Source organism: Passer domesticus, chromosome 34 (genome assembly GCF_036417665.1).
Source record: "Passer domesticus isolate bPasDom1 chromosome 34, bPasDom1.hap1, whole genome shotgun sequence".
NCBI lineage: Eukaryota > Metazoa > Chordata > Aves > Passeriformes > Passeridae > Passer > Passer domesticus.
In genome coordinates this window covers 289,111-308,662 of record NC_087507.1, presented here as the reverse complement: position 1 = coordinate 308,662, position 19,552 = coordinate 289,111, and the positions used below count along the sequence as shown (strand labels likewise).

Sequence of the window (19,552 nt, the reverse complement as noted above, 5' to 3'; positions counted from 1 at the left end):
CCCATGAAACTTTATGGGATTTTCTCGGGTTTTTCCCTCTCCCCACGACGTTTTTCAGGATTTTAACAGGATTTGATGTTTTTCGGGGTTTTTTCGGGGTGCCCCGTGCCCGGGCTGGCCCCACTCACGCTGGGGGAGGTGCGGGGCCGCCTTGATGCCCTCGGGGTGGCCCTTGGGGGGCTCCTGGCGCAGGGGGGGGCTGAAGGTCTCGGTGCGGATCACGGGCGAGTGCAGCTTCTCCTCCTTGGGCCCCCCCAGCGGCTGCGACTGCACCACCGAGGCCGCCCGCAGCTCCTGAAGGAAAGCGGGGTCAGGATGGGACCCGAAATCCCAATCCTGACCCCAATCCTGATCCTGATCCTGATCCTGATCCTGATCCTGATCCTGATCCTGATCCCGACACCGCCCGCAGCTCCTGAAGGAAAGCGGGGTCAGGATGGGACCCGAAATCCCAATCCCGACCCCAATCCTGATCCTGATCCTGATCCCGACACCGCCCGCAGCTCCTGAAGGAAAACGGGGTCAGGATGGGACCCAAAATCCCAATCCTGACCCCAATCCTGATCCTGATCCTGATCCTGATCCCGACACCGCCCGCAGCTCCTGAAGGAAAGCGGGGTCAGGATGGGACCCGAAATCCCAATCCTGACCCCAATCCTGATCCTGATCCTGATCCTGATCCCGACACCGCCCGCAGCTCCTGGAGGAAAGCGGGGTCAGGATGGGACCCGAAATCCCGATCCTGACCCTAATCCTGATCCCAATCCTGATCACAATTCCTGCCATGGAAATCCGGGGTCAGGATGGGACCCAAAATCCCAATCCCGACCCCAATCCCAATCCTGATCCCGATCCCGACACCGCCCGCAGCTCCTGAAGGAAAGCGGGGTCAGGATGGGACCCGAAATCCCAATCCCGACCCTAATCCTGATCCTGACACCGCCTGCAGCTCCTAAAAGAAACCGGGGTCAGGATGGGACCCAAAATCCCAAAGCCAATCCTAATCCTGATCCTGATCACAATTCCTGCCACGGAAACCTGGGATCAGGATGGGACCCAAAATCCCAATCCTGGCCCTAATCCTGATCCTGATCCCGACACCGCCCGCAGCTCCTAAAGGAAACCGGGGTCAGGATGGGATCCAAAATCCCAATCCCAATCCTAATCCCAAACCCCAAACCCCACGGTCCCCCTGACCCGAACCCCACGGTTTCACCTGACCTTAAACCCCAAATCCCACGCTGCCCCTGACCCCAAACCCCAAACCTCAAACCCCAACCCCCAAGTTCCCCTGACCCGAACCTCGCAGTTTCACCTGACCCCAAACCCCAAACCCCAAGCCCCATGTTCCCCTGACCCGAACCTCGTGGTTTCACCTGACCCCAAATCCCATTTTTTCACCTGACCCCCAACCCCAAATCCCACAACCCAGGCTCCCCCTGACCCCAACCTCGCAATTTCACCTGACCCCAAACCCCACACCCCAAACTCCCCTGAGCCCGTGGTGTCACCTGACCCCAAACCCCAAACCCCAAACTCCATGTTCCACCTGACCCGAACCTTGCGATTTCACCTGACCCCAAACCCCGAACCCTGAACCCCAAAACCCAAACCCCAAACCCCGACCCTGCGGTGTCACCTGACCCAAACCCCGAAGCCCAAACCCCAAACCCCACACTCCCCTGACCCCGTGGTGTCACCTGACCCCAAACCCCACACCCCAAACCCCACACCCCACACCCCGAGCCCGCGGTGTCACCTGTTTTTTTGGCTGGATGCTCTGCTGAGGGGGCGACTGAGGCACGAGGCCCTGGAACGGCGCCATCTGTGGGGAAGGCATCATGAGGGGGGAGGGGGCTTCCCGCAGGTGACCTGCAACAGGGGGAGCCGTCAGTCAGCGTCGCACCGCCGCCACCCCAAAACCCCAGCTCGCACCCACAGAACCCAAAACGTCCTGAGGAACATCAGAGTATCCTTGAAGAACCCAAAAACGTCCTTGAGGAACGTCAGGGTTTCCTCAGAGAACCCAAAATGTTCTTGAGGAACATCAAGGTTTCCCTGAAGAAGCCAAAATGATCTTGAGGAACATCAGGGTTTCCTCAAAGAATCCAAAAATGTCCTTGAGGAACGTCAGAGTTTCCCCAAGGAACCCAAAATGTCCTTGAGGAACATCAGCGTATCCTCAAAGAACCCAAAAATGTCCTTGAGGAACGTCAGGGTTTCCTCAAAGAACCCAAAACATCCCGGAGGAACGTCAGGGTTTCCTCAAAGAACCCAAAAATGTCCTTGAGGAACGTCAGGATGTTCTCAAAAGACACCAGGATGGCCTCAAAGAACTCAAAAACGTCCTTGAGGAACATCGGGGTTTCCTTAAAGAACCCAAAATGTCCTTCAGGAATGTCGGGGTTTCCTCAAAGAACCCAAAACGTCCTGGAGAAACGTCGGGGTTTCCTCAAAGAACCCAAAATAGCCTTGAGGGACATCAATATGTTCTCAAAGAACCTCAAGATGTTCTTGAGGGACACCAAGTTGTTCTCAGAGAACCCTGGGATGGCCTCAAAGAACCCAAAAACCTCCTTGAGGAACATCAAGGTTTCCTTGAAGAAGCCAAAAATGTCCTGAGGAACGTCGGGGTTTCCCCAAGGAACCCAAAATGTCCTTGAGGAACATCAGAGTATCCTCAAAGAACCCAAAACATCCTTGAGGAACGTCAGGGGTTCCTCAAAGACCCCAAAATGTTCTTGAGGAACGTCGGGGTTTCCTTAAAGAACCCAAAACGTCCTTGAGGAACATCAAGGTTTCCTCAAAGAACCCAAAAAGTTCTTGAGGAACATTGGGGTTTCCTCAAGGAACCCAAAAAAGTCCTTGAGGAACACCGAGGTTTCCTCAAAGAACCTCAAGATGTTCTTAAGGAACGTCAGGGGTTCCTCAAAGACCCCAAAATGTCCTTGAGGAACCTCGGGGTTTCCTTAAAGAACCCAAAAACCTCCTTGAGGAACATCAGAGTTTCCTCAAGGAACCCAAAAATGTCCTGAGGAACGTCAGGGTTTCCCCAAGGAACCCAAAATGTCCTTCAGGAACATCAGAGTATCCTCAAAGAACCCAAAACATCCTTGAGGAACATCAGGGTTTCCTCAAAGAACCCAAAATGTTCTTGAGGAACCTCGGGGTTTCCTTAAAGAACCCAAAATGTCCTTGAGGAACATCAAGATGTTCTTGAGGGACACCAAGTTGTTCTCAGAGAACCCTGGGATGGCCTCAAAGAACCCAAAATGTCCTTGAGGAACATCAGAGTTTCCTCAAGGAACCCAAAATATCCTTGAGGAACGTCAGGGTTTCCTCAAAGACCCCAAAATGTCCTTCAGGAATGTCGGGATTTCCTCAAAGACCCCAAAATGTCCTTGATGAACGTTGGGGTTTCCTCAAAGAACCCAAAATGTCCTTGAGGAACATCAGAGTATCCTCAAAGAACCCAAAACGTCCTTGAGGAACATCAGAGTTTCCTCAAGGAACCCAAAATATCCTTGAGGAACGTCAGGGTTTCCTCAAAGACCCCAAAATGTCCTTCAGGAATGTCGGGATTTCCTCAAAGACCCCAAAATGTCCTTGATGAACGTTGGGGTTTCCTCAAAGAACCCAAAATGTCCTTGAGGAACGTCAAGATGTTCTCAAAGAACCTCAAGATGTTCTTGAGGAACATTGGGGTTTCCTCAAAGAACCCAAAACGTCTTTGAGGAACGTCGGGGTTTCCTCACAGAACCCAAAAACGTCCTTGAGGAACATCAAGGTTTCCTTGAAGAAGCCAAAATGATCTTGAGGAACATCAGGGTTTCCTCAAAGAAGCCAAGATGTTCTTGAGAAACGCTGCAGTTTCCTCAAAGAACCCAAAATGTCCTTGAGGGACATCAGGGTTTCCTTAAAGAACACAAAACGTCCTTGAGGAACGTCAGAGTTTCGTCAAAGAACCCAAAATGTCCTTGAGGAACGTCAAGATGTTCTAAAAGAACCCCAAAATGTTCTTGAGGAACATGGGGGTTTCCTCAAAGAACCCAAAAACGTCCTTGAGGAACATCAGGATGTTCTCAAAAGACACCATGATGGCCTCAAAGAACCCAAAACCTCCTTGAGGAACATCGGGGTTTCCTCAAAGAACCCAAAACCTCCTTGAGGAACACCAGGGTTTCCTCAAAGAACGCAAAAACGTCCTTGAGGAATGTCAGGGTTTCCTCAATGAACCTCAAGATGTCCTTGAGGAACATCAGGGTTTCCTCAAAGAACCCAAAATGTCCTTGAGGAGCACCAGGGTTTCCTCAAAGAACCCAAAACGTCCTTGATCAACATCGAGGTTTCCTCAAACAACCCCAAGACGTTCTTGAGGAACACCACGATGTTCTCATCCACCATCCACCCACCATCCATCCCTCCACCCCTCCCGGTGTCCGTGTGTCCGTCCTGGCGCTCACCGCTGCCGTAGGGGTCGGCTTTGTGGTGCCGCGGCGACGGGTGGTGCTGGATGACCTGCTGCGCCTTGGCCGGCGCCGGCGGCGGCTGCGGCGCCTGCGGCTGCGCCTGCGCCGGCTGCTGCTGCGGCGGCTGCGGCGGCGGCGGCGCCGGCTGCGCCAGGTGCGACGGGAAGGGCAGGGGCTGCAGGTGCAGCGGGCGCGGCGGCGGCTGCAGCGGCTGCACCGCGGGGTGCGCCGGCGGCGGCGGCAGCGCCGGGGGAGGCGGCGGCGGCTGCGGCTGCGGCGCCGGCTGCGACTGGACCTTCACTGAAGGGAGAAGCGGAGTCTGCGGCTGCACTTTCTGCAGCTGCTGCAGGTACAGCTGCATCTGGCTGGTGCTCAGGGGGAGGCTGTGGTGCGGCGGCGGCGGCGGCACCGGCGGCGGCACCGGGGGCGGCACCGGCGGCGCCGGCGGCTCCTCGTCCTCCAGCAGCACCTGCGGCGGCTGCGGCAGCGGCGGCTGCGGGAGCAGCGGCTGCGGCGGCGGCTGCGGCGGCGGCAGCGCCGGGGACACGGCCGGCGGCCGCGGCGGCTTCGGGGGCAGCGCCGCCGCCCGGTTGCTGGGCCTCGAGGGCTGCTGAGGCAGAGCGTTGTGCAAAGCTGCGGAGGAAGGACACGAGCCAGGTCAGGAGAACTTCAGGGATGGTTCATCAGCCTCCAGCCCCACCCAGGGCTGGCTCCTTCTGGGATGTCCCAGCAAGGACACGGTGGTGGGACCAGGAGAACTTCAGGGATGGTCCTTCAGACCCACTCAACACTGTCCTGTTCTTCTGGACTGTCCCAGGAGGGAACAGGTGGGACCAGGAGAGCTTCAGGGATGGTCCTTCACCCTCCAATCCCACCCAGTGTTGGCTCCTTCTGGGATATCCCAGGAGGGACACGGTGGTGGGACCAGGAGAACTTCAGGGATGGTCCTTCAGACCCACCCAACACTGTCCTGTTCTTCTGGACTGTCCCAGGAGGGAACAGGTGGGACCAGGAGAACCTCCCCGGGATGGTCCTTCAGCCCCAGTCCCACCCAGTGTCAGCTCCTTCTGGGATATCCCAGGAGGGACACGGTGGTGGGACCAGGAGAACTTCAGGGATGGTCCTTCAGACCCACTCAACACTGTCCTCTTCTTCTGGGATGTCCCAGGAGGGAACAGGAGAGACCAGGAGAACCTCCCCGGGATGGTCCTTCAGCCCCAATCCCACCCAGGGCTGGCTCCTTCTGGGATGTCCCAGGGAGGAACGAGTGGTGGGACCAGGAGAGCTTCAGGGATGGTCCTTCAGCCCAAATCCCACCCAGGGCTGGCTCCTGCTGGGATGTCCCAGCAAGGACACGGTGGTGGGACCAGGAGAGCTTCAGGGATGGTCCTTCAGCCCAAATCCCACCCAGCGCTGGCTCCTTCTGGGATGTCCCAGGAAGGACACGGTGGTGGGACCAGGAGAAGTTCAGGGATGGTCCTTCAGACCCACTCAACACTGTCCTGTTCTTCTGGGATGTCCCAGGAGGGAACAGGAGATACCAGGAGAACCTCCCTGGGATGGTCCTTCAGCCCCAGTCCCACCCAGGGCTGGCTCCTTCTGGGATATCCCAGGAGGGACACGGTGGTGGGACCAGGAGAGCTTCAGGGATGGTCCTTCAGCCCCAGCCCCACCCAGTGTTGGCTCCTGCTGGGCTGTCCCAGGAGGGAACGGTGGTGGGACCAGGAGAAACACCCCCGCAAGACCATGGTGGACACCACGACCCAAGACCCTCCCTTTCCCCACCCACCACCATCCTCTTCTTACTTGGCACTTCCCACCAAGACCATGATGGACACCAAGACCCAAGAAACTCCCTCTTCCCCCATCTACTGCCATCCTCCTCCTCTTGGGACATCCCAGCATGACCATGGTGGACACCATGACCAAAGACCCTCGCTCTCCTGCACCCACCACCATCCTCCTCCTCTTGGCACTTCCCACCAAGACCGTGGTGCACACCAAGACCCAAGAACCTCCCTCTCCTGCATCCACCACCATCCTCCTCCTCTTGGCACATCCCAACAAGCCCGTGGTGGACACCAAGTCACAAGAACATCCCTTTTCCCCACCCACCACCATCCTCCTCCTCCTGGCACATCCCCACAAGACCATGGTGGACACCACGAGTGAAGAAGGTCCCTTTTCCCCATCTACCACCATCCTCCTCCTCTTGGGACACCCTCACAAGACCATGGTGACACCAAGAGTGAAGAAGGTCCCTTTCCCCCACCCACCACCATCCTCTTCCTCCTGGGACACCCCAACATGACCATGATGGACACCAAGACCCAAGAACCTCCCTTTTCCCCCATCCACCCTCTTCCAGAAGATCCCAATCCCACCCACCACCACCATCCTCCTCCTCCCGGCACCGCCCCCAAGCCCGTGCCGCTCACCTGGAGGAGACACCACGTGCTGGTTGAGGTGGGGCGGGGTGCTGTGCTCGGGCGCCGGGGGCAGGTGGGGCGGGGGCAGCTCGGGCTGGGGCAGGTGCAGGATGGGCTGCCCGAAGTGGGCCATGGTGTCGAACATGGCGCCCGGCAGGGCGTGCTCCAGCACGGGCACCTGCGCGGGCACGAAGGGCGGCGGCGGCGACGCCTTCAGGGGCGCGGCGGGCTGCGGGACGGGCGGCGGCTGCGGCGGCTGCAGCGCCGGCGGGACGGGCTGCGGCGGCGCCGGCGGGGGCTGCGGCGGCGCCGGCGCCGGTTGGTGGTGGTGGTGGTGGTGCTGTGGGAAGAAGGGGGAGGAGTTAGAAAGGGTGGAGATGTTCGGGTGGGGCGGCGAAATGGGGGTTTGGGGATGGGAATGAGGCATCAAAATGGGCCAGGGGGTCACCAAAATTGGTGGTTTGGTGGTCAAATCATCTTCTGGGTCATCTACGGGTGGTTTTGGACACCAAAATGGTGTTTTTGGTATCTAAATGTGGTCTTGGACACCAAAATTGGTGGTTTGGTCTTCAAAATGAGCTCTTGGGTCATCTAAAGGTGGTTTTGGAGACCAAAATGGATTTTTGGTCATCAAAATGAGCTCTTGGGTCATCTAAAGGTGGTTTTGGAGACCAAAATGGTCTTTTGGTCACCAAAATGGGCCAGGGGGTCACCAAAATTGGTGGTTTGGTGGTCAAATCATCTTCTGGGTCATCTACGGGTGGTTTTGGACACCAAAATGGTGTTTTTGGTATCTAAATGTGGTCTTGGACACCAAAATTGGTGGTTTGGTCTTCAAAATGAGCTCTTGGGTCATCTAAAGGTGGTTTTGGAGACCAAAATGGATTTTTGGTCATCAAAATGAGCTCTTGGGTCATCTAAAGGTGGATTTGGACACCAAAATGGTCTTTTGGTCACCAAAATGAGCTCTTAGGTCATCTAAAGGTGGTTTGGGACACCAAAATGGTCTTTTGGTCATCAAAATGAGCTCTTGGGTCATCTAAAGGTGGTTTTGGACACCAAAATGGATTTTTGGTCATCAAAATGAGCTCTTGGGTCATCTAAAGGTGGTTCTGGACACCAAAATGGTCTTTTGGCTGCCAAAATGCCCTCTCGGGTCATCAAAATGTGGTTTTGGACACCAAAATGGTCTTTTGGTCATCAAAATGAGCTCTCGGGTCATCAAAATGTGGTTTTGGACACAAAAATGGTCTTTTGGTCATCAAAATGACCTTTTGGGTTATCTAAAGGTGGTTTTGGACACCAAAATGACCTCTTGGGCCACCAAAATGGCTCTCTGGTCACATAAGTGCTGTCCTAAGTCATCAAAATGCCCAACTTCATAATCAAACTAATTTTTTGGTCACCAAAATGGTTTTTTAGTCATTGAAATGTGTTCCTTGGCCATCAAAATGCAGTTGTGGTCACTGAAATGCTCTCTTGGGTCATCTAAGTCCCTTGTGGGTCATCTGAATGGTTTTTTGGTCACCAAAACAGTTTTTCGGGTTATCAGAATACATTTTAGGCCTCAAAATTAACTCCTGAGTCATCAAAAGGACTTTTTTGGTCATCAAAACGATCTCTTGGATCATCTCAATGAGGTTTTGGTCACCAAAATTTTCTTCTGTTCCACCAAAAATGGCTTTTGGTCACCAAAACGACCGATCCCATCCCAATCCATGGATCCAACCCCAATCCAACCCTAATCCATGGATCCCATCCCAACCCAATTAACAGATCCAATCCCAATCCAACCCCAACCCATGGATCCCACCCCAACCAAATCCACCAATCCAATCCCACGGATCCAATCCCAATCCCACGGATCCAATCCCAATCCCACGGACCCAATCCCAATCCCAATCCCAATCCCATTCCTACCTTTTTCTGCTCCCGCCCCGAGTGCCCTTTTTTCTTCAATTTTGGCGCCATTTCTGCCAAAAAAAGGGGGAAAAGAAATTAATTTGGGAACGGATCCAGACAAACCCGACGGCACCGATCGGGAACGGGGCTGGAATTCCCCAGGGACCGACTGGAATTCCCCAGGGATTTCTGGGATTGGGGAGCGGGGATTTTGCCGCCAAAAAAAAGAGAAGGAAAATTGTTGGAAAAAGATCCAACGGGCAAGAAAATCCATGGATTCCAGAGGATCAGATATCCCGGGAATGTCGCTGCTCCAGAGGGAGAACCTTGGAAAATTCCATCGCCGGTCGTTGGATCCCAGCTGGAATCCCAGAATTGAGGAGATTCCAAGGATTTCAACCCAAAGATGATCCCAAATTTCAACCCAAAGATCCCAAATTCCTTTGCCAGCTGATGGGTTCCAGTCAGAATTGTGAGGTCCAGAAGATTCCAAGGATTTAAACCCAAAGATGATCCCAAATTCCAACCCAAAAATCCCAAATTCCACTGCCAGCTGATGGGTTCCAGTCAGAATTGTGAGGTCCAGAAGATTCCAAGGATTTCAACCCAGGGATGATCCCAAATTCCATCACCAGTCGTTGGACCCCAGTCAGAATTGCGAGGTCCAAAAGAAAATCCCAAAGATTTCAGCCCAAAAATGATCCCAAATTCCACTGCTGGTTGTGGGATCCCAGTCGGAATCACGAGGTCCATCCTGGATTTTGGAGATCCCAACTCAAAGACGATCCCAACCTTCATCGCAAATTGTTGATCCAGGTCGGGATCACGACATGCAGAAGATTCCAAGGATTTCAACCAAGGATGATCCCAAATTCCATCGCCGGTGTTGGATTGAAGTCGGAATCATGAGGTCCAAAATGAAATTCCAAGAATTTCAACCAAGGATGATCCCAAATTCCATCGCTGGTGTTGGATCCCCGTTGAAATCGTGAGGTCCAAAAGAAAATCCCAAAGATTTCAACCCAAGGATGATCCCAAATTCCTCTGGTAGTTGTTGGTCCCAGTCAGAATCACATTCCCAGAAGGATCATCCTGGATTTTGGAGATCCCAACTCAAAGCCGATCCCAACCTTCATTGCAAATTGTTGATCCAAGTTGGAATCACGACATGAAGAAGAAGATTCCAAGGATTTCAACCCAAAGATGATCCCAAATTCCTCTGGTAGTTGTTGGTCCCAGTCGGAATCGCATTCCCAGAAGGATCACCCTGGATTTTGGAGATCCCAAGCATGATTCCAACCTTCATTCCCAGCCACTGGGTCCCAGTCGGAATCGCAAGGTCCAAAAGAAGATTCCAGGGATCCCAACCCAAGGATGATCCCAAACTCCATCACCAATTTTGGGTCCCGGTTGGAATTTCTTGGTCCAGGAGATTCCAAAGATTTCAACCCAAGGATGATCCCCAACTCCACCACCGATTTTGGGTCTCAGTTGGAATCGTGAGGTTCTATGGAGATCACCTGGAGATCCCAACCCAAGGATGATCCCAAACTCCATCAGCAGTTTTGGGTCCCGGTTGGAATTTTCTGGTCCGGAGGAGATTCCAAGGACTTCAACCCAAGGATGATCCCAAACTTCCTCCCCGGCCACTGGATCCGAGTCGGAATCGCGCTCCCAGAAGGATCATCCCGGATTTTGGAGATCCCAAAGATGATCCCAACCTTCATCACCAACTGGAATTTTCTAGTCCAGAAGGATCCTCCTGGATTTTGGAGATCCCAACCCAAGGATGATCCCAAACTTCCTCCCCGGCCGCTGGATCCGAGTCGGAATCGCGCTCCCAGGAGGATCATCCCGGATTTTGGAGCTCCCAACCCAACCCACGGATGAACCTTCAACCCCGAATCCACGGGGATAAAATCCAGCATTGATGGAAAAGTCACTTCCAGGTGATTTTGGGACAGAAATGTTGAATTTATGGGATTTTTTCCCCAAATTTTCCCCAAAATCCTGATTTTATTCCCACCCAAACAGCGAAACGCCAACGGACGGATCCAAATTCCCACATCCGGGGGTGAAATTCCGTGAAAAAAGCGAATTTTTGGAGTCCTTTTCTTGCTTTTATAATTCCCAAACATCCATTTTTCCAAGGTTTTGAGGAAGTGAGGAATTGGTGCTTCCAAGGCTGAGAAATCTTGCAAAAAAGGAACATAAAAAAAATGGATTTGGGGAAAATATCAAAGTTTTTTGAGGCAGATCAAAGTTTTCTGGGAAAAAAAATCTGGATTTGGTGGTTTGGAGTGAAATTCATCCCAAAAAATGAAATTTTCCAGGTTTTTCTGCTTCCAACCACCACTTTTTTGGGAAAAATTAAGGGTCTGGATTTGGGATGAGCCAAATCTTGTTAATTTTCATGGATTTGATGGAAAATCAAGCAAAAATCAGGAAAAACATGATCAAAATAGGATTTAAAGGATAAATCCAGGGAAGAATTCAGCACCAATTCCTCGGATTTTCCCATTCCTGACTCAGGCTTAAAAACTCCAACAAAACCTCCAAAAATTTTATGGAAAATTCCAACAAACCCCCAAAAATGTATGGAAAACTCCTTAAAATTGTTCTAAAAAATAATGAAAAAGTTCAAAATTTCCAAATTCTGGATTTATCCTGGAAAATTGCTGGGGATCACCATCAGATCTGGCTCAATCCTGGTTTTTTTGGGGGATTTTTTGGGAATTTTTAAATCTTTTTTTGGGGAATAGTTTTGGATTTCTGCTGTCTCTCCACACTGGAATTCAATCCCGAATATTTCCATGGGATTTTCCAACACTGGACCCACCAAACCCTTCCCATTTCCTGGAGTTAAGCCCGGCTCAACCTCAGATTTTGGGATGGCGACAAATCCCAAACCCACAGCAGGGTGGGAATAAGGAAAATCTGGGATAATAACCAGGAAAATTCAGGATAATAACCAGGAAAAATCAAAATTTCATCCCAAAAGAGGCGCAGGGAGCGACGCCGGGGACTCGGAATTCCAGATTTCCTCAAAATCCATTTTTAACTCCAGATCCCAGATCCCAAATCCGCCCGGTGCCGTAAAATAAAAAAGGATCTATCCCTAAAATCCCATTTCCCCCAATTTTTTAATCTGTAAAATCCCATTCCCTCCGGTTTTTTAACCCTAAAATCCCATTTTCCCAATTTTTTAATCCATAGAATCCTGCTCCCTCCATCTTTTCTTCATGAAATTTCATTTTTCCCATAAAATCCCGCTTCCACCATCTTTTTTCTCCATAAAATCCCTTCTCCTCCATCTTTTTATCCATAAAATAATATTTTTTCATCAAATCCCTTTCCCTCTGTCTTATTCTCTCAATAAAATCCCATTTTTTAATAATAGCCCATTCCCTCCATATTTTTATCCATAAAATCCCACTTTTTTTTCTTTAAAATATCTTTTCTTCAATCTTATTTTCATCATAAAATCCCATTCCTTGCATTTTTCTCCATAAAATCCCGTTTTTTCCCTAAAATCCCTTTCCTTCTACCTTTTTTCCTCCATAAAATCCCATTTCCCTCCATATTTTATCCATAAAATCCCATTCCCTCCATCTTTTTTCTTCATAAAATCCCTTTCCTCCATCTTTTTATCCATAAAATCCAATTTTTCCCATAGTATTATCCCATTCCCTTTATAATTTCATCCATAAAATCCCATTTTTCCATAAAATCCCCTTCCCTCCATCTTATTTTCTCCATAAAATCCCTTTCCCTGCATTTTTCCTCCACCAAACCCCACCTGCTCCATTTTTTCCCATAAAATCACATTTTTTCCATAAAATCCCTTTTCCTCCATCTATTTTCTCCATATTTTTATCCATCAAATCCCATCTTTTCCATCAAATCCCTTTTCCATCTTTTTTTTCTCTTTAAAATCCCATCTACTCCATTTTTTTCTCCATAAAAATCTAATTTTTTTCCATAAAATCTCTTTTTCTCCATCTTATTTTCTCCATAAAAATCCCATTTTTTCCATAAAAATCCATTTCCTCCATTTCCCCCCCCATTAAATCCCTTTCCCTCCACCAAACCCCACCTGCTCCATTTTTCCCCCATAAAATCACATTTTACCCCCATAAAATCACATTTTTCCTGCCATAAAATCACATTTTTCCCCCATAAAATCCCTTTCCCTGCATTTTTCCTCCACCAAACCCCACCTGCTCCATTTTTCCCCCATAAAATCACATTTTACCCCCATAAAATCACATTTTTCCTGCCACAAAATCACATTTTTCCTGCCATAAAATCACATTTTTCCCCCATAAAATCCCTTTTCCCTGGATTTTTCCTCCACCAAACCCCACCTGCTCCATTTTCCCCCATAAAATCACATTTTCCCCCCATAAAATCACATTTTTTCCCCCATAAAATCACATTTTTTCCCCCATAAAATCACATTTTTCCCCCATAAAATCCCTTTCCCTGCATTTTCCCTCCACCAAACCCCACCTGCTCCATTTTCCCCCATAAATTCACATTTTTTCCCCCAAACCCCCATCCCCCAACATTCCCAACGGCTCCACCACAACTCCCATTTACCCTCAACCCCACCAAGCCCGTCCCACCCAAACCTCCCACGGCTCCGGGATTAAAACAATCCACACAAAAATCACAAAAGCCACGGCACGGGGTCGGGCTTGGCCGAGGCTCCCCCAAAGAAGAATGGACGGCGGAGGCAGGAATGAAATCGAGTTTATTTGTCCGGCACGTCGGGAGAGGAGGGAAGCGCTAACCTGAGTCCGACTCGTCGCTGTCGGAGGAGCTCGACTCGCTGCTGGATTCCGACTCCGACGAGGAGAAGCCCTTGAGCTTGGAGGAGCCGGCCAGGACGTCGAGCTTCTCTGCCGGGAACAACGGGAGCGCGTCAGCGCGGGGCGTCAACGGGGACTGAGCGACTCGGCCCAACGGGATGGGCTGAAGTCAGACAGGGCATCCAACCGGGGCAGCCTGAGGTCAACTGGGGCAGCCTGAGCTCAACTGGGTCATCCTGAACTCAACTGGGTCATCCCGAACTCAGCTGGCTGGTTCTGAACTCAACTGGGTCATCACAAACTCAACTGGGTCATCCTGAACTCAACTGGGTCATCCCAAACTCAACTGGGTCATCCCGAACTCAACTGGGTCATCCCAAACTCAACTGGCTGGTTCTAAACTCAATTGGGACATCCCAAACTCAACTGGGCCATCCCGAACTCAACTGGGTCATCCCAAACTCAACTGGCTGGTTCTAAACTCAATTGGGACATCCCAAACTCAACTGGGGCCATCCCGAACTCAACTGGGTCATCCCGAACTCAACTGGGACATCCCGAACTCAACTGGGTCATCCCAAACTCAACTGGCTGGTTCTGAACTCAACTGGGTCATCCCAAACTCAACTGGAACATCCCAAATTCAACTGGGTCATCCCGAACTCAACTGGGTTATCACAAACTCAACTGGGTCATCCTGAACTCAACTGGGTCATCCTGAACTCAACTGGGTCATCCTGAACTCAACTGGGACATCCTGAACTCAACTGGGTCATCCCGAACTCAACTGGCTGGTTCTAAACTCAACTGGGTCATCCCAAACTCAACTGGGTCATCCCAAACTCAACTGGGTCATCCCGAACTCAACTGGGCCATCCCAAACTCAACTGGGTCATCCCAAACTCAACTGGGTCATCCTGAACTCAACTGGGACATCCTGAACTCAACTGGGTCATCCCGAACTCAACTGGCTGGTTCTAAACTCAACTGGGTCATCCCAAACTCAACTGGAACATCCCAAATTCAACTGGGTCATCCCGAACTCAACTGGGTTATCACAAACTCAACTGGGTCATCCTGAACTCAACTGGGACATCCCGAACTCAACTGGGTCATCCTGAACTCAACTGGGTCATCCTGAACTCAACTGGGTCATCCTGAACTCAACTGGGACATCCTGAACTCAACTGGGTCATCCCAAACTCAACTGGAACATCCCAAATTCAACTGGGTCATCCCGAACTCAACTGGGTTATCACAAACTCAACTGGGTCATCCCGAACTCAACTGGGTCATCCCGAACTCAACTGGGACATCCTGAACTCAACTGGATCATCCCAAACTCAACTGGCTGGTTCTAAACTCAACTGGGTCATCCCAAACTCAACTGGAACATCCCAAACTCAACTGGGTCATCCTGAACTCAACTGGGTCATCCTGAACTCAACTGGGTCATCCCGAACTCAACTGGGACATCCTGAACTCAACTGGCTGGTTCTAAACTCAACTGGGTCATCCTGAACTCAACTGGTTGGTTCTAAATTCAACTGGGTCATCCCGAACTCAACTGGGACATCCTAAACTCAACTGGTTCATCCTAAACTCAACTGGTTGGTTCTAAACACAACTAGCTTGTCCTAATCCCAACTGGTTGGTTCTAAACTCATTGGTTAGTCTCAGCTGTTTGGTTCTAAACTCAACTGGTTTATCCTAAACCCAGCTGGCTCATCCCAACTGGTTCAGCCCAAACTCAACTGGTTCATCCCAACTGGTTCATCCCAACTGGTTTATCCTAAACTCAACTGGTGCATCCCAACTGTTGCAGACGTGCATTCAGTAATTTCAAATATTGAAACTTGAAAATAAAATCTTTAATTACTACGACAAAAATGGGACCCATTTTAAATCCCACCCGCCGCCATCTCGGCGAGGCGAAAACACCTCCAAAACCTCCCCAAACCTCAACCCTCGGGATTAAAACCACCGGAAATTTGGGCTGAAAACCGCCAAATTTTGGGCTTTGGCCGTACCTGGGGGTTTCCTCTTCTTGCGCAGGCAGGAGGTGACGTAACGTTCGAGCTCGCGCAGCGTCGACGGCTTCAGCGTCTCGAAGTCGATCTCGATCTCGTCGGGGTTGGAGTTCTTGAGCGAGGGCTCGCGGGACTGGATGATGTGCACGACGCGGCCCAGCTTCTCCCCGGGCAGTTTGTTGATGTCCAGGCTCAGCTGCCGCTTCTCCTCGTACGACATGGGCTTGCACTTCTCCTCCTCCTCCGACTCGTAGGCGGGCGCGGCTTTGCTGGGCTTCACCGGCGCCGGCTCCTTCTTGCTGCTCACGGGAATAAAAAGTGCTGGTTTAGGCCTAATCCCAGCCTAAACCTGGTCTAAACCCAACCTAAACCAGCCCTAACCCACAGGATCTGGAGACCTTCACTGCCACCGGCTCCTTGCTGCTCACATGAAGAAAAAATGGTGGTTTAGGCCTAAACCAGGTCCAAACCCAACTTAAACCAGCCCTAACCCACAGGATCTGGAGACCTTCACTGCCACCGGCTCCTTCTTGCTGCTCATGGGAATAAAAAGTGCTGGTTTAGGCCTAATCCCAGCCTAAACCTGGTCTAAACCCATCCTAAACCAGCCCTAACCCACAGGATCTGGAGATCTTCACTGCCATCGGTTCTGTGCTGCTCACAGGAAGAAAAAATGGTGGTTTAGGCCTAAACCCAGCCTAAACCAGTCCTAACCCACAGGATCTGGAGATCTTCGCTGCCACCGGCTCCTTCTTGCTGCTCATGGGAAAAAAAAGTGCTGGTTTAGGCCTAAACCCAGCCTAAACCTGGTCTAAACCCAACCTAAACCAGCCCTAACCCACAGGATCTGGAGAGCTTTGCCACTTGCTCCTTCTTCCTACTTACAGGACCAAAAATGGCATTTTAGATCTAAACCTGACCTAAACCCGCCCTAAACCTGGCCCTAACCCACAGGCGCTGGAGGAGGTTTAGATTTTATCCTAAAATGAGTGGCTTTGTTGGTTGTGCCTTTGGGGTGGAAAGCTGAGCTTAAAACGTGTGGTGATCCTAAGGTGAGCTCAGGATGGTCTAGACTGAACTTCACCTGCTCCTGGACACCTAAAACTGAGCTCAAGCTGGTTTTGGACATCCAAAACTGAGCTTAGTTTGCTCCTGGACATCCAAAGCTGAGCTCAAGCTGGTTTTGGACATCCAAAACTGAGCTTAATTTGCTCCTGGACACCTAAAACTGAGCTCAAGCTGGTTTTGGACATCCAAAACTGAGCTTAATTTGCTCCTGGACATCCAAAGCTGAGCTCAATTTGCTCCTGCAAACCTAAAACTGAGCTCAAGCTGTTCAGAACCCCAAAGCTGAGCTTAATTTGCTCCTGGACACCCAAAGCTGAGCTCAAGGTGTTCAGAAACCCAAAGCTGAGCTTAATTTCCTCCTGCAAAGCTGAAACTGAGCTCAAGATGTTCAGAAACCCAAAACTGAGCTGAATTTGCTCCAGGACAGCCAAAACTCAACTCAAGCTGGTTTTGGCACCCAAAGCTGAGCTTAATTTGCTCCTGGCACCCAAAGCTGAGCTTAATTTGCTCCTGGCACCCAAAGCTGAGCTTAATTTGCTCCTGGCACCCAAAGCTGAGCTTAATTTGCTCCTGGCACCCAAAGCTGAGCTTAATTTGCTCCTGCACACCCAAACCCAGGTGTCCCCAGCAACCACGGAGAAGAACCAGCCCCAAACCCCGAGCTGAGCTCAGGGCTGAGCTCAACCCCACCCATCGCCTGGGGCCTGAGGTCCCTCATGAAGAACCCGGCGGTAATTACCTTAATTAGCACCGGGGAATGCCCAAACTGCCCCAGGGAATTGTGGGAAGGGCCCACCTGGAGGCGCTGCTGTTGCTGTTGCTCTTCTTGGCCTTCTTGGGCGGCGGCTCCTTGGCCTTGCTCTTCTTGGCGTCCTCCAGCTCCTCCTTCTTTTTGTGCTTCTCCTTCTTCTTCTCCTTCTTGTCCTTCTCCTTCTTCTTTGGTTTGTTCTGCTGGGGCTGGGACAGCGCCGCCAGCTGCTCGTGCACGGCCTTGAGCTGTGGGAACGGGGCACGGAGCTGGGAGAGGTTCTCCAGAAGGTCCGGTCCCACCTCGGGCCGAGCCCCAGCTCCTCGGCAGAGCAGCGTCCGGCCACGGCCTGGTCACCTCCGAGGTCATGGACTGCAACCTGGGACTGACCAACCCCACCTGGTCACTGAGCGTCACCTCCAACCATTCCATGGACACCTCCGAGGTCATGGACTGCAACCTGGGACTGACCAACCCCACCTGGTCACCCAGATCAATGTCCAGGGGTTCCATGGACACCTCCGAGGTCATGGACTGCAAACTGGGATTGACCAACCCCATGTGGTCACCCAGATCAGTGTCCATGGACACCTTCAGGGTCATCAGACCCAACCCATGACCCCACCTGGTCACTGAGTGTCACCTCCAACCATTCCATGGACACCTCCGAGGTCATGGACTGCAACCTGGGACTGGCCAACCCCACCTGGTCACCAGATCAGGGTCCAGGGGTTCCATGGAGACCTCCAGGGTCGTCATCAAATGTGACCTCTGATTGACCCCTACTTTCTCAGCCAGCCCAGTGTCCAGTCCTTCCACGGACACCTCCAAGGTCATCAAACCCAGCCCATGACCCCACCTGGTCACTGAGTGTCACCTCCAACCATTCCATGGACACCTCCAGGGTCATCAGATCCCAACTTGGACTGACCCCAACCTTCTCAGCCAGCCCAGTGTCCAGTCCTTCCATGGACACCTCCAGGGTCATCAAACCCAGCCCATGACTGACTCCACCTGGTCAATGTCATCTCCAACCATTCCATGGAGACCTCCAGGGTCATCGATTACAAACTGGGACTGATCAACTCTCTGTGGTCACCTAGATCAGTGCCCAGGGGTTCCATGGACACCTCCAGGGTCATCAAATGTGACCTCTGATTAACCCCACCTGGTCACCGAGTGTCACCTCCAACCGTTCCATGGACACCTCTGGGGTCATCAAACCCACCCCACGACTGACCCCACCCGGTCACTGAGTGTCACCTCCAACGGTTCCATGGACACCTCCAAGGTCATCAAGCCAAATCCATGAACGACCCACCTGGTCACTGTTGAGTTCTGGCCCAACAACCCAATGATTTTGGGTCAACCCAACACTTCCAGGCCAACAAACTCATTGATTTGAGGTCAACGAACCCAAAGAATTTGGGCCAAACAATTCTGGGTTAACTCAACACTTTCAGGTCAACAAACCCAACAGTTTTGGGTCAACCCAACCCAACTTTAGGTCAACGAACCCAACTGTTTTGGAGCAACAAAGCCAACGATCCTGGGTCAACAAACCCAACCATTTCCAGTTAAAACCCAACAACTCTGGGTCGACGAACCCAACGATTTTGGGTCAACTTAAAAATTTTAGGTAAACAAACCCAACGATTTCAAGTCAACCCAACAACTTTGGGTCTACAAACTCAATGATTTTGGGTCTACAAACCCAATGATTTCAACTCAACCCAACAACTTCAGGCTAACAAATCCAATGATTTAGGCCAACAAACTCAATGACCCTGGGTCAACAAACCCAACCATTTCAAGTCAACCCAACTTTGGGTCTACAAACCCAATGATTCTGGGTCGACAAACGAAACTATTTAGGTCAACAAACCCAATGATTTTGGGTCTACAAACCCAACAATTTCAGGCCAACAAACCCAACAATTTCAGGTCGACAAACCCAATGATTTCAGGTCGACAAACCCAACAATTTCAGACTGACAAACCCAATGATTCCAGACTGACAAACCCAACGATTTCAGGTTGACAAACCCAACGATTTCAGGTCGACAAACCCAACGATTGCAGGTTGACAAAC

General features: G+C 51.2%; 1 protein-coding gene across 1 annotated transcript in view; it reads right to left on the bottom strand.

Annotated features, from left to right (window-relative positions):
• Positions 1 to 19,552, bottom strand: part of BRD4 (bromodomain containing 4) — a 62,526-nt gene that overhangs the window by 10,093 nt on the left and 32,881 nt on the right. Inside the window, 8 exon segments of the mRNA XM_064402081.1 lie at positions 129 to 294; positions 1,760 to 1,872; positions 4,464 to 5,102; positions 6,908 to 7,238; positions 8,819 to 8,871; positions 13,597 to 13,704; positions 15,645 to 15,943; positions 17,509 to 17,708. Coding sequence (XP_064258151.1) covers positions 129 to 294; positions 1,760 to 1,872; positions 4,464 to 5,102; positions 6,908 to 7,238; positions 8,819 to 8,871; positions 13,597 to 13,704; positions 15,645 to 15,943; positions 17,509 to 17,708 — 1,909 coding nt within the window.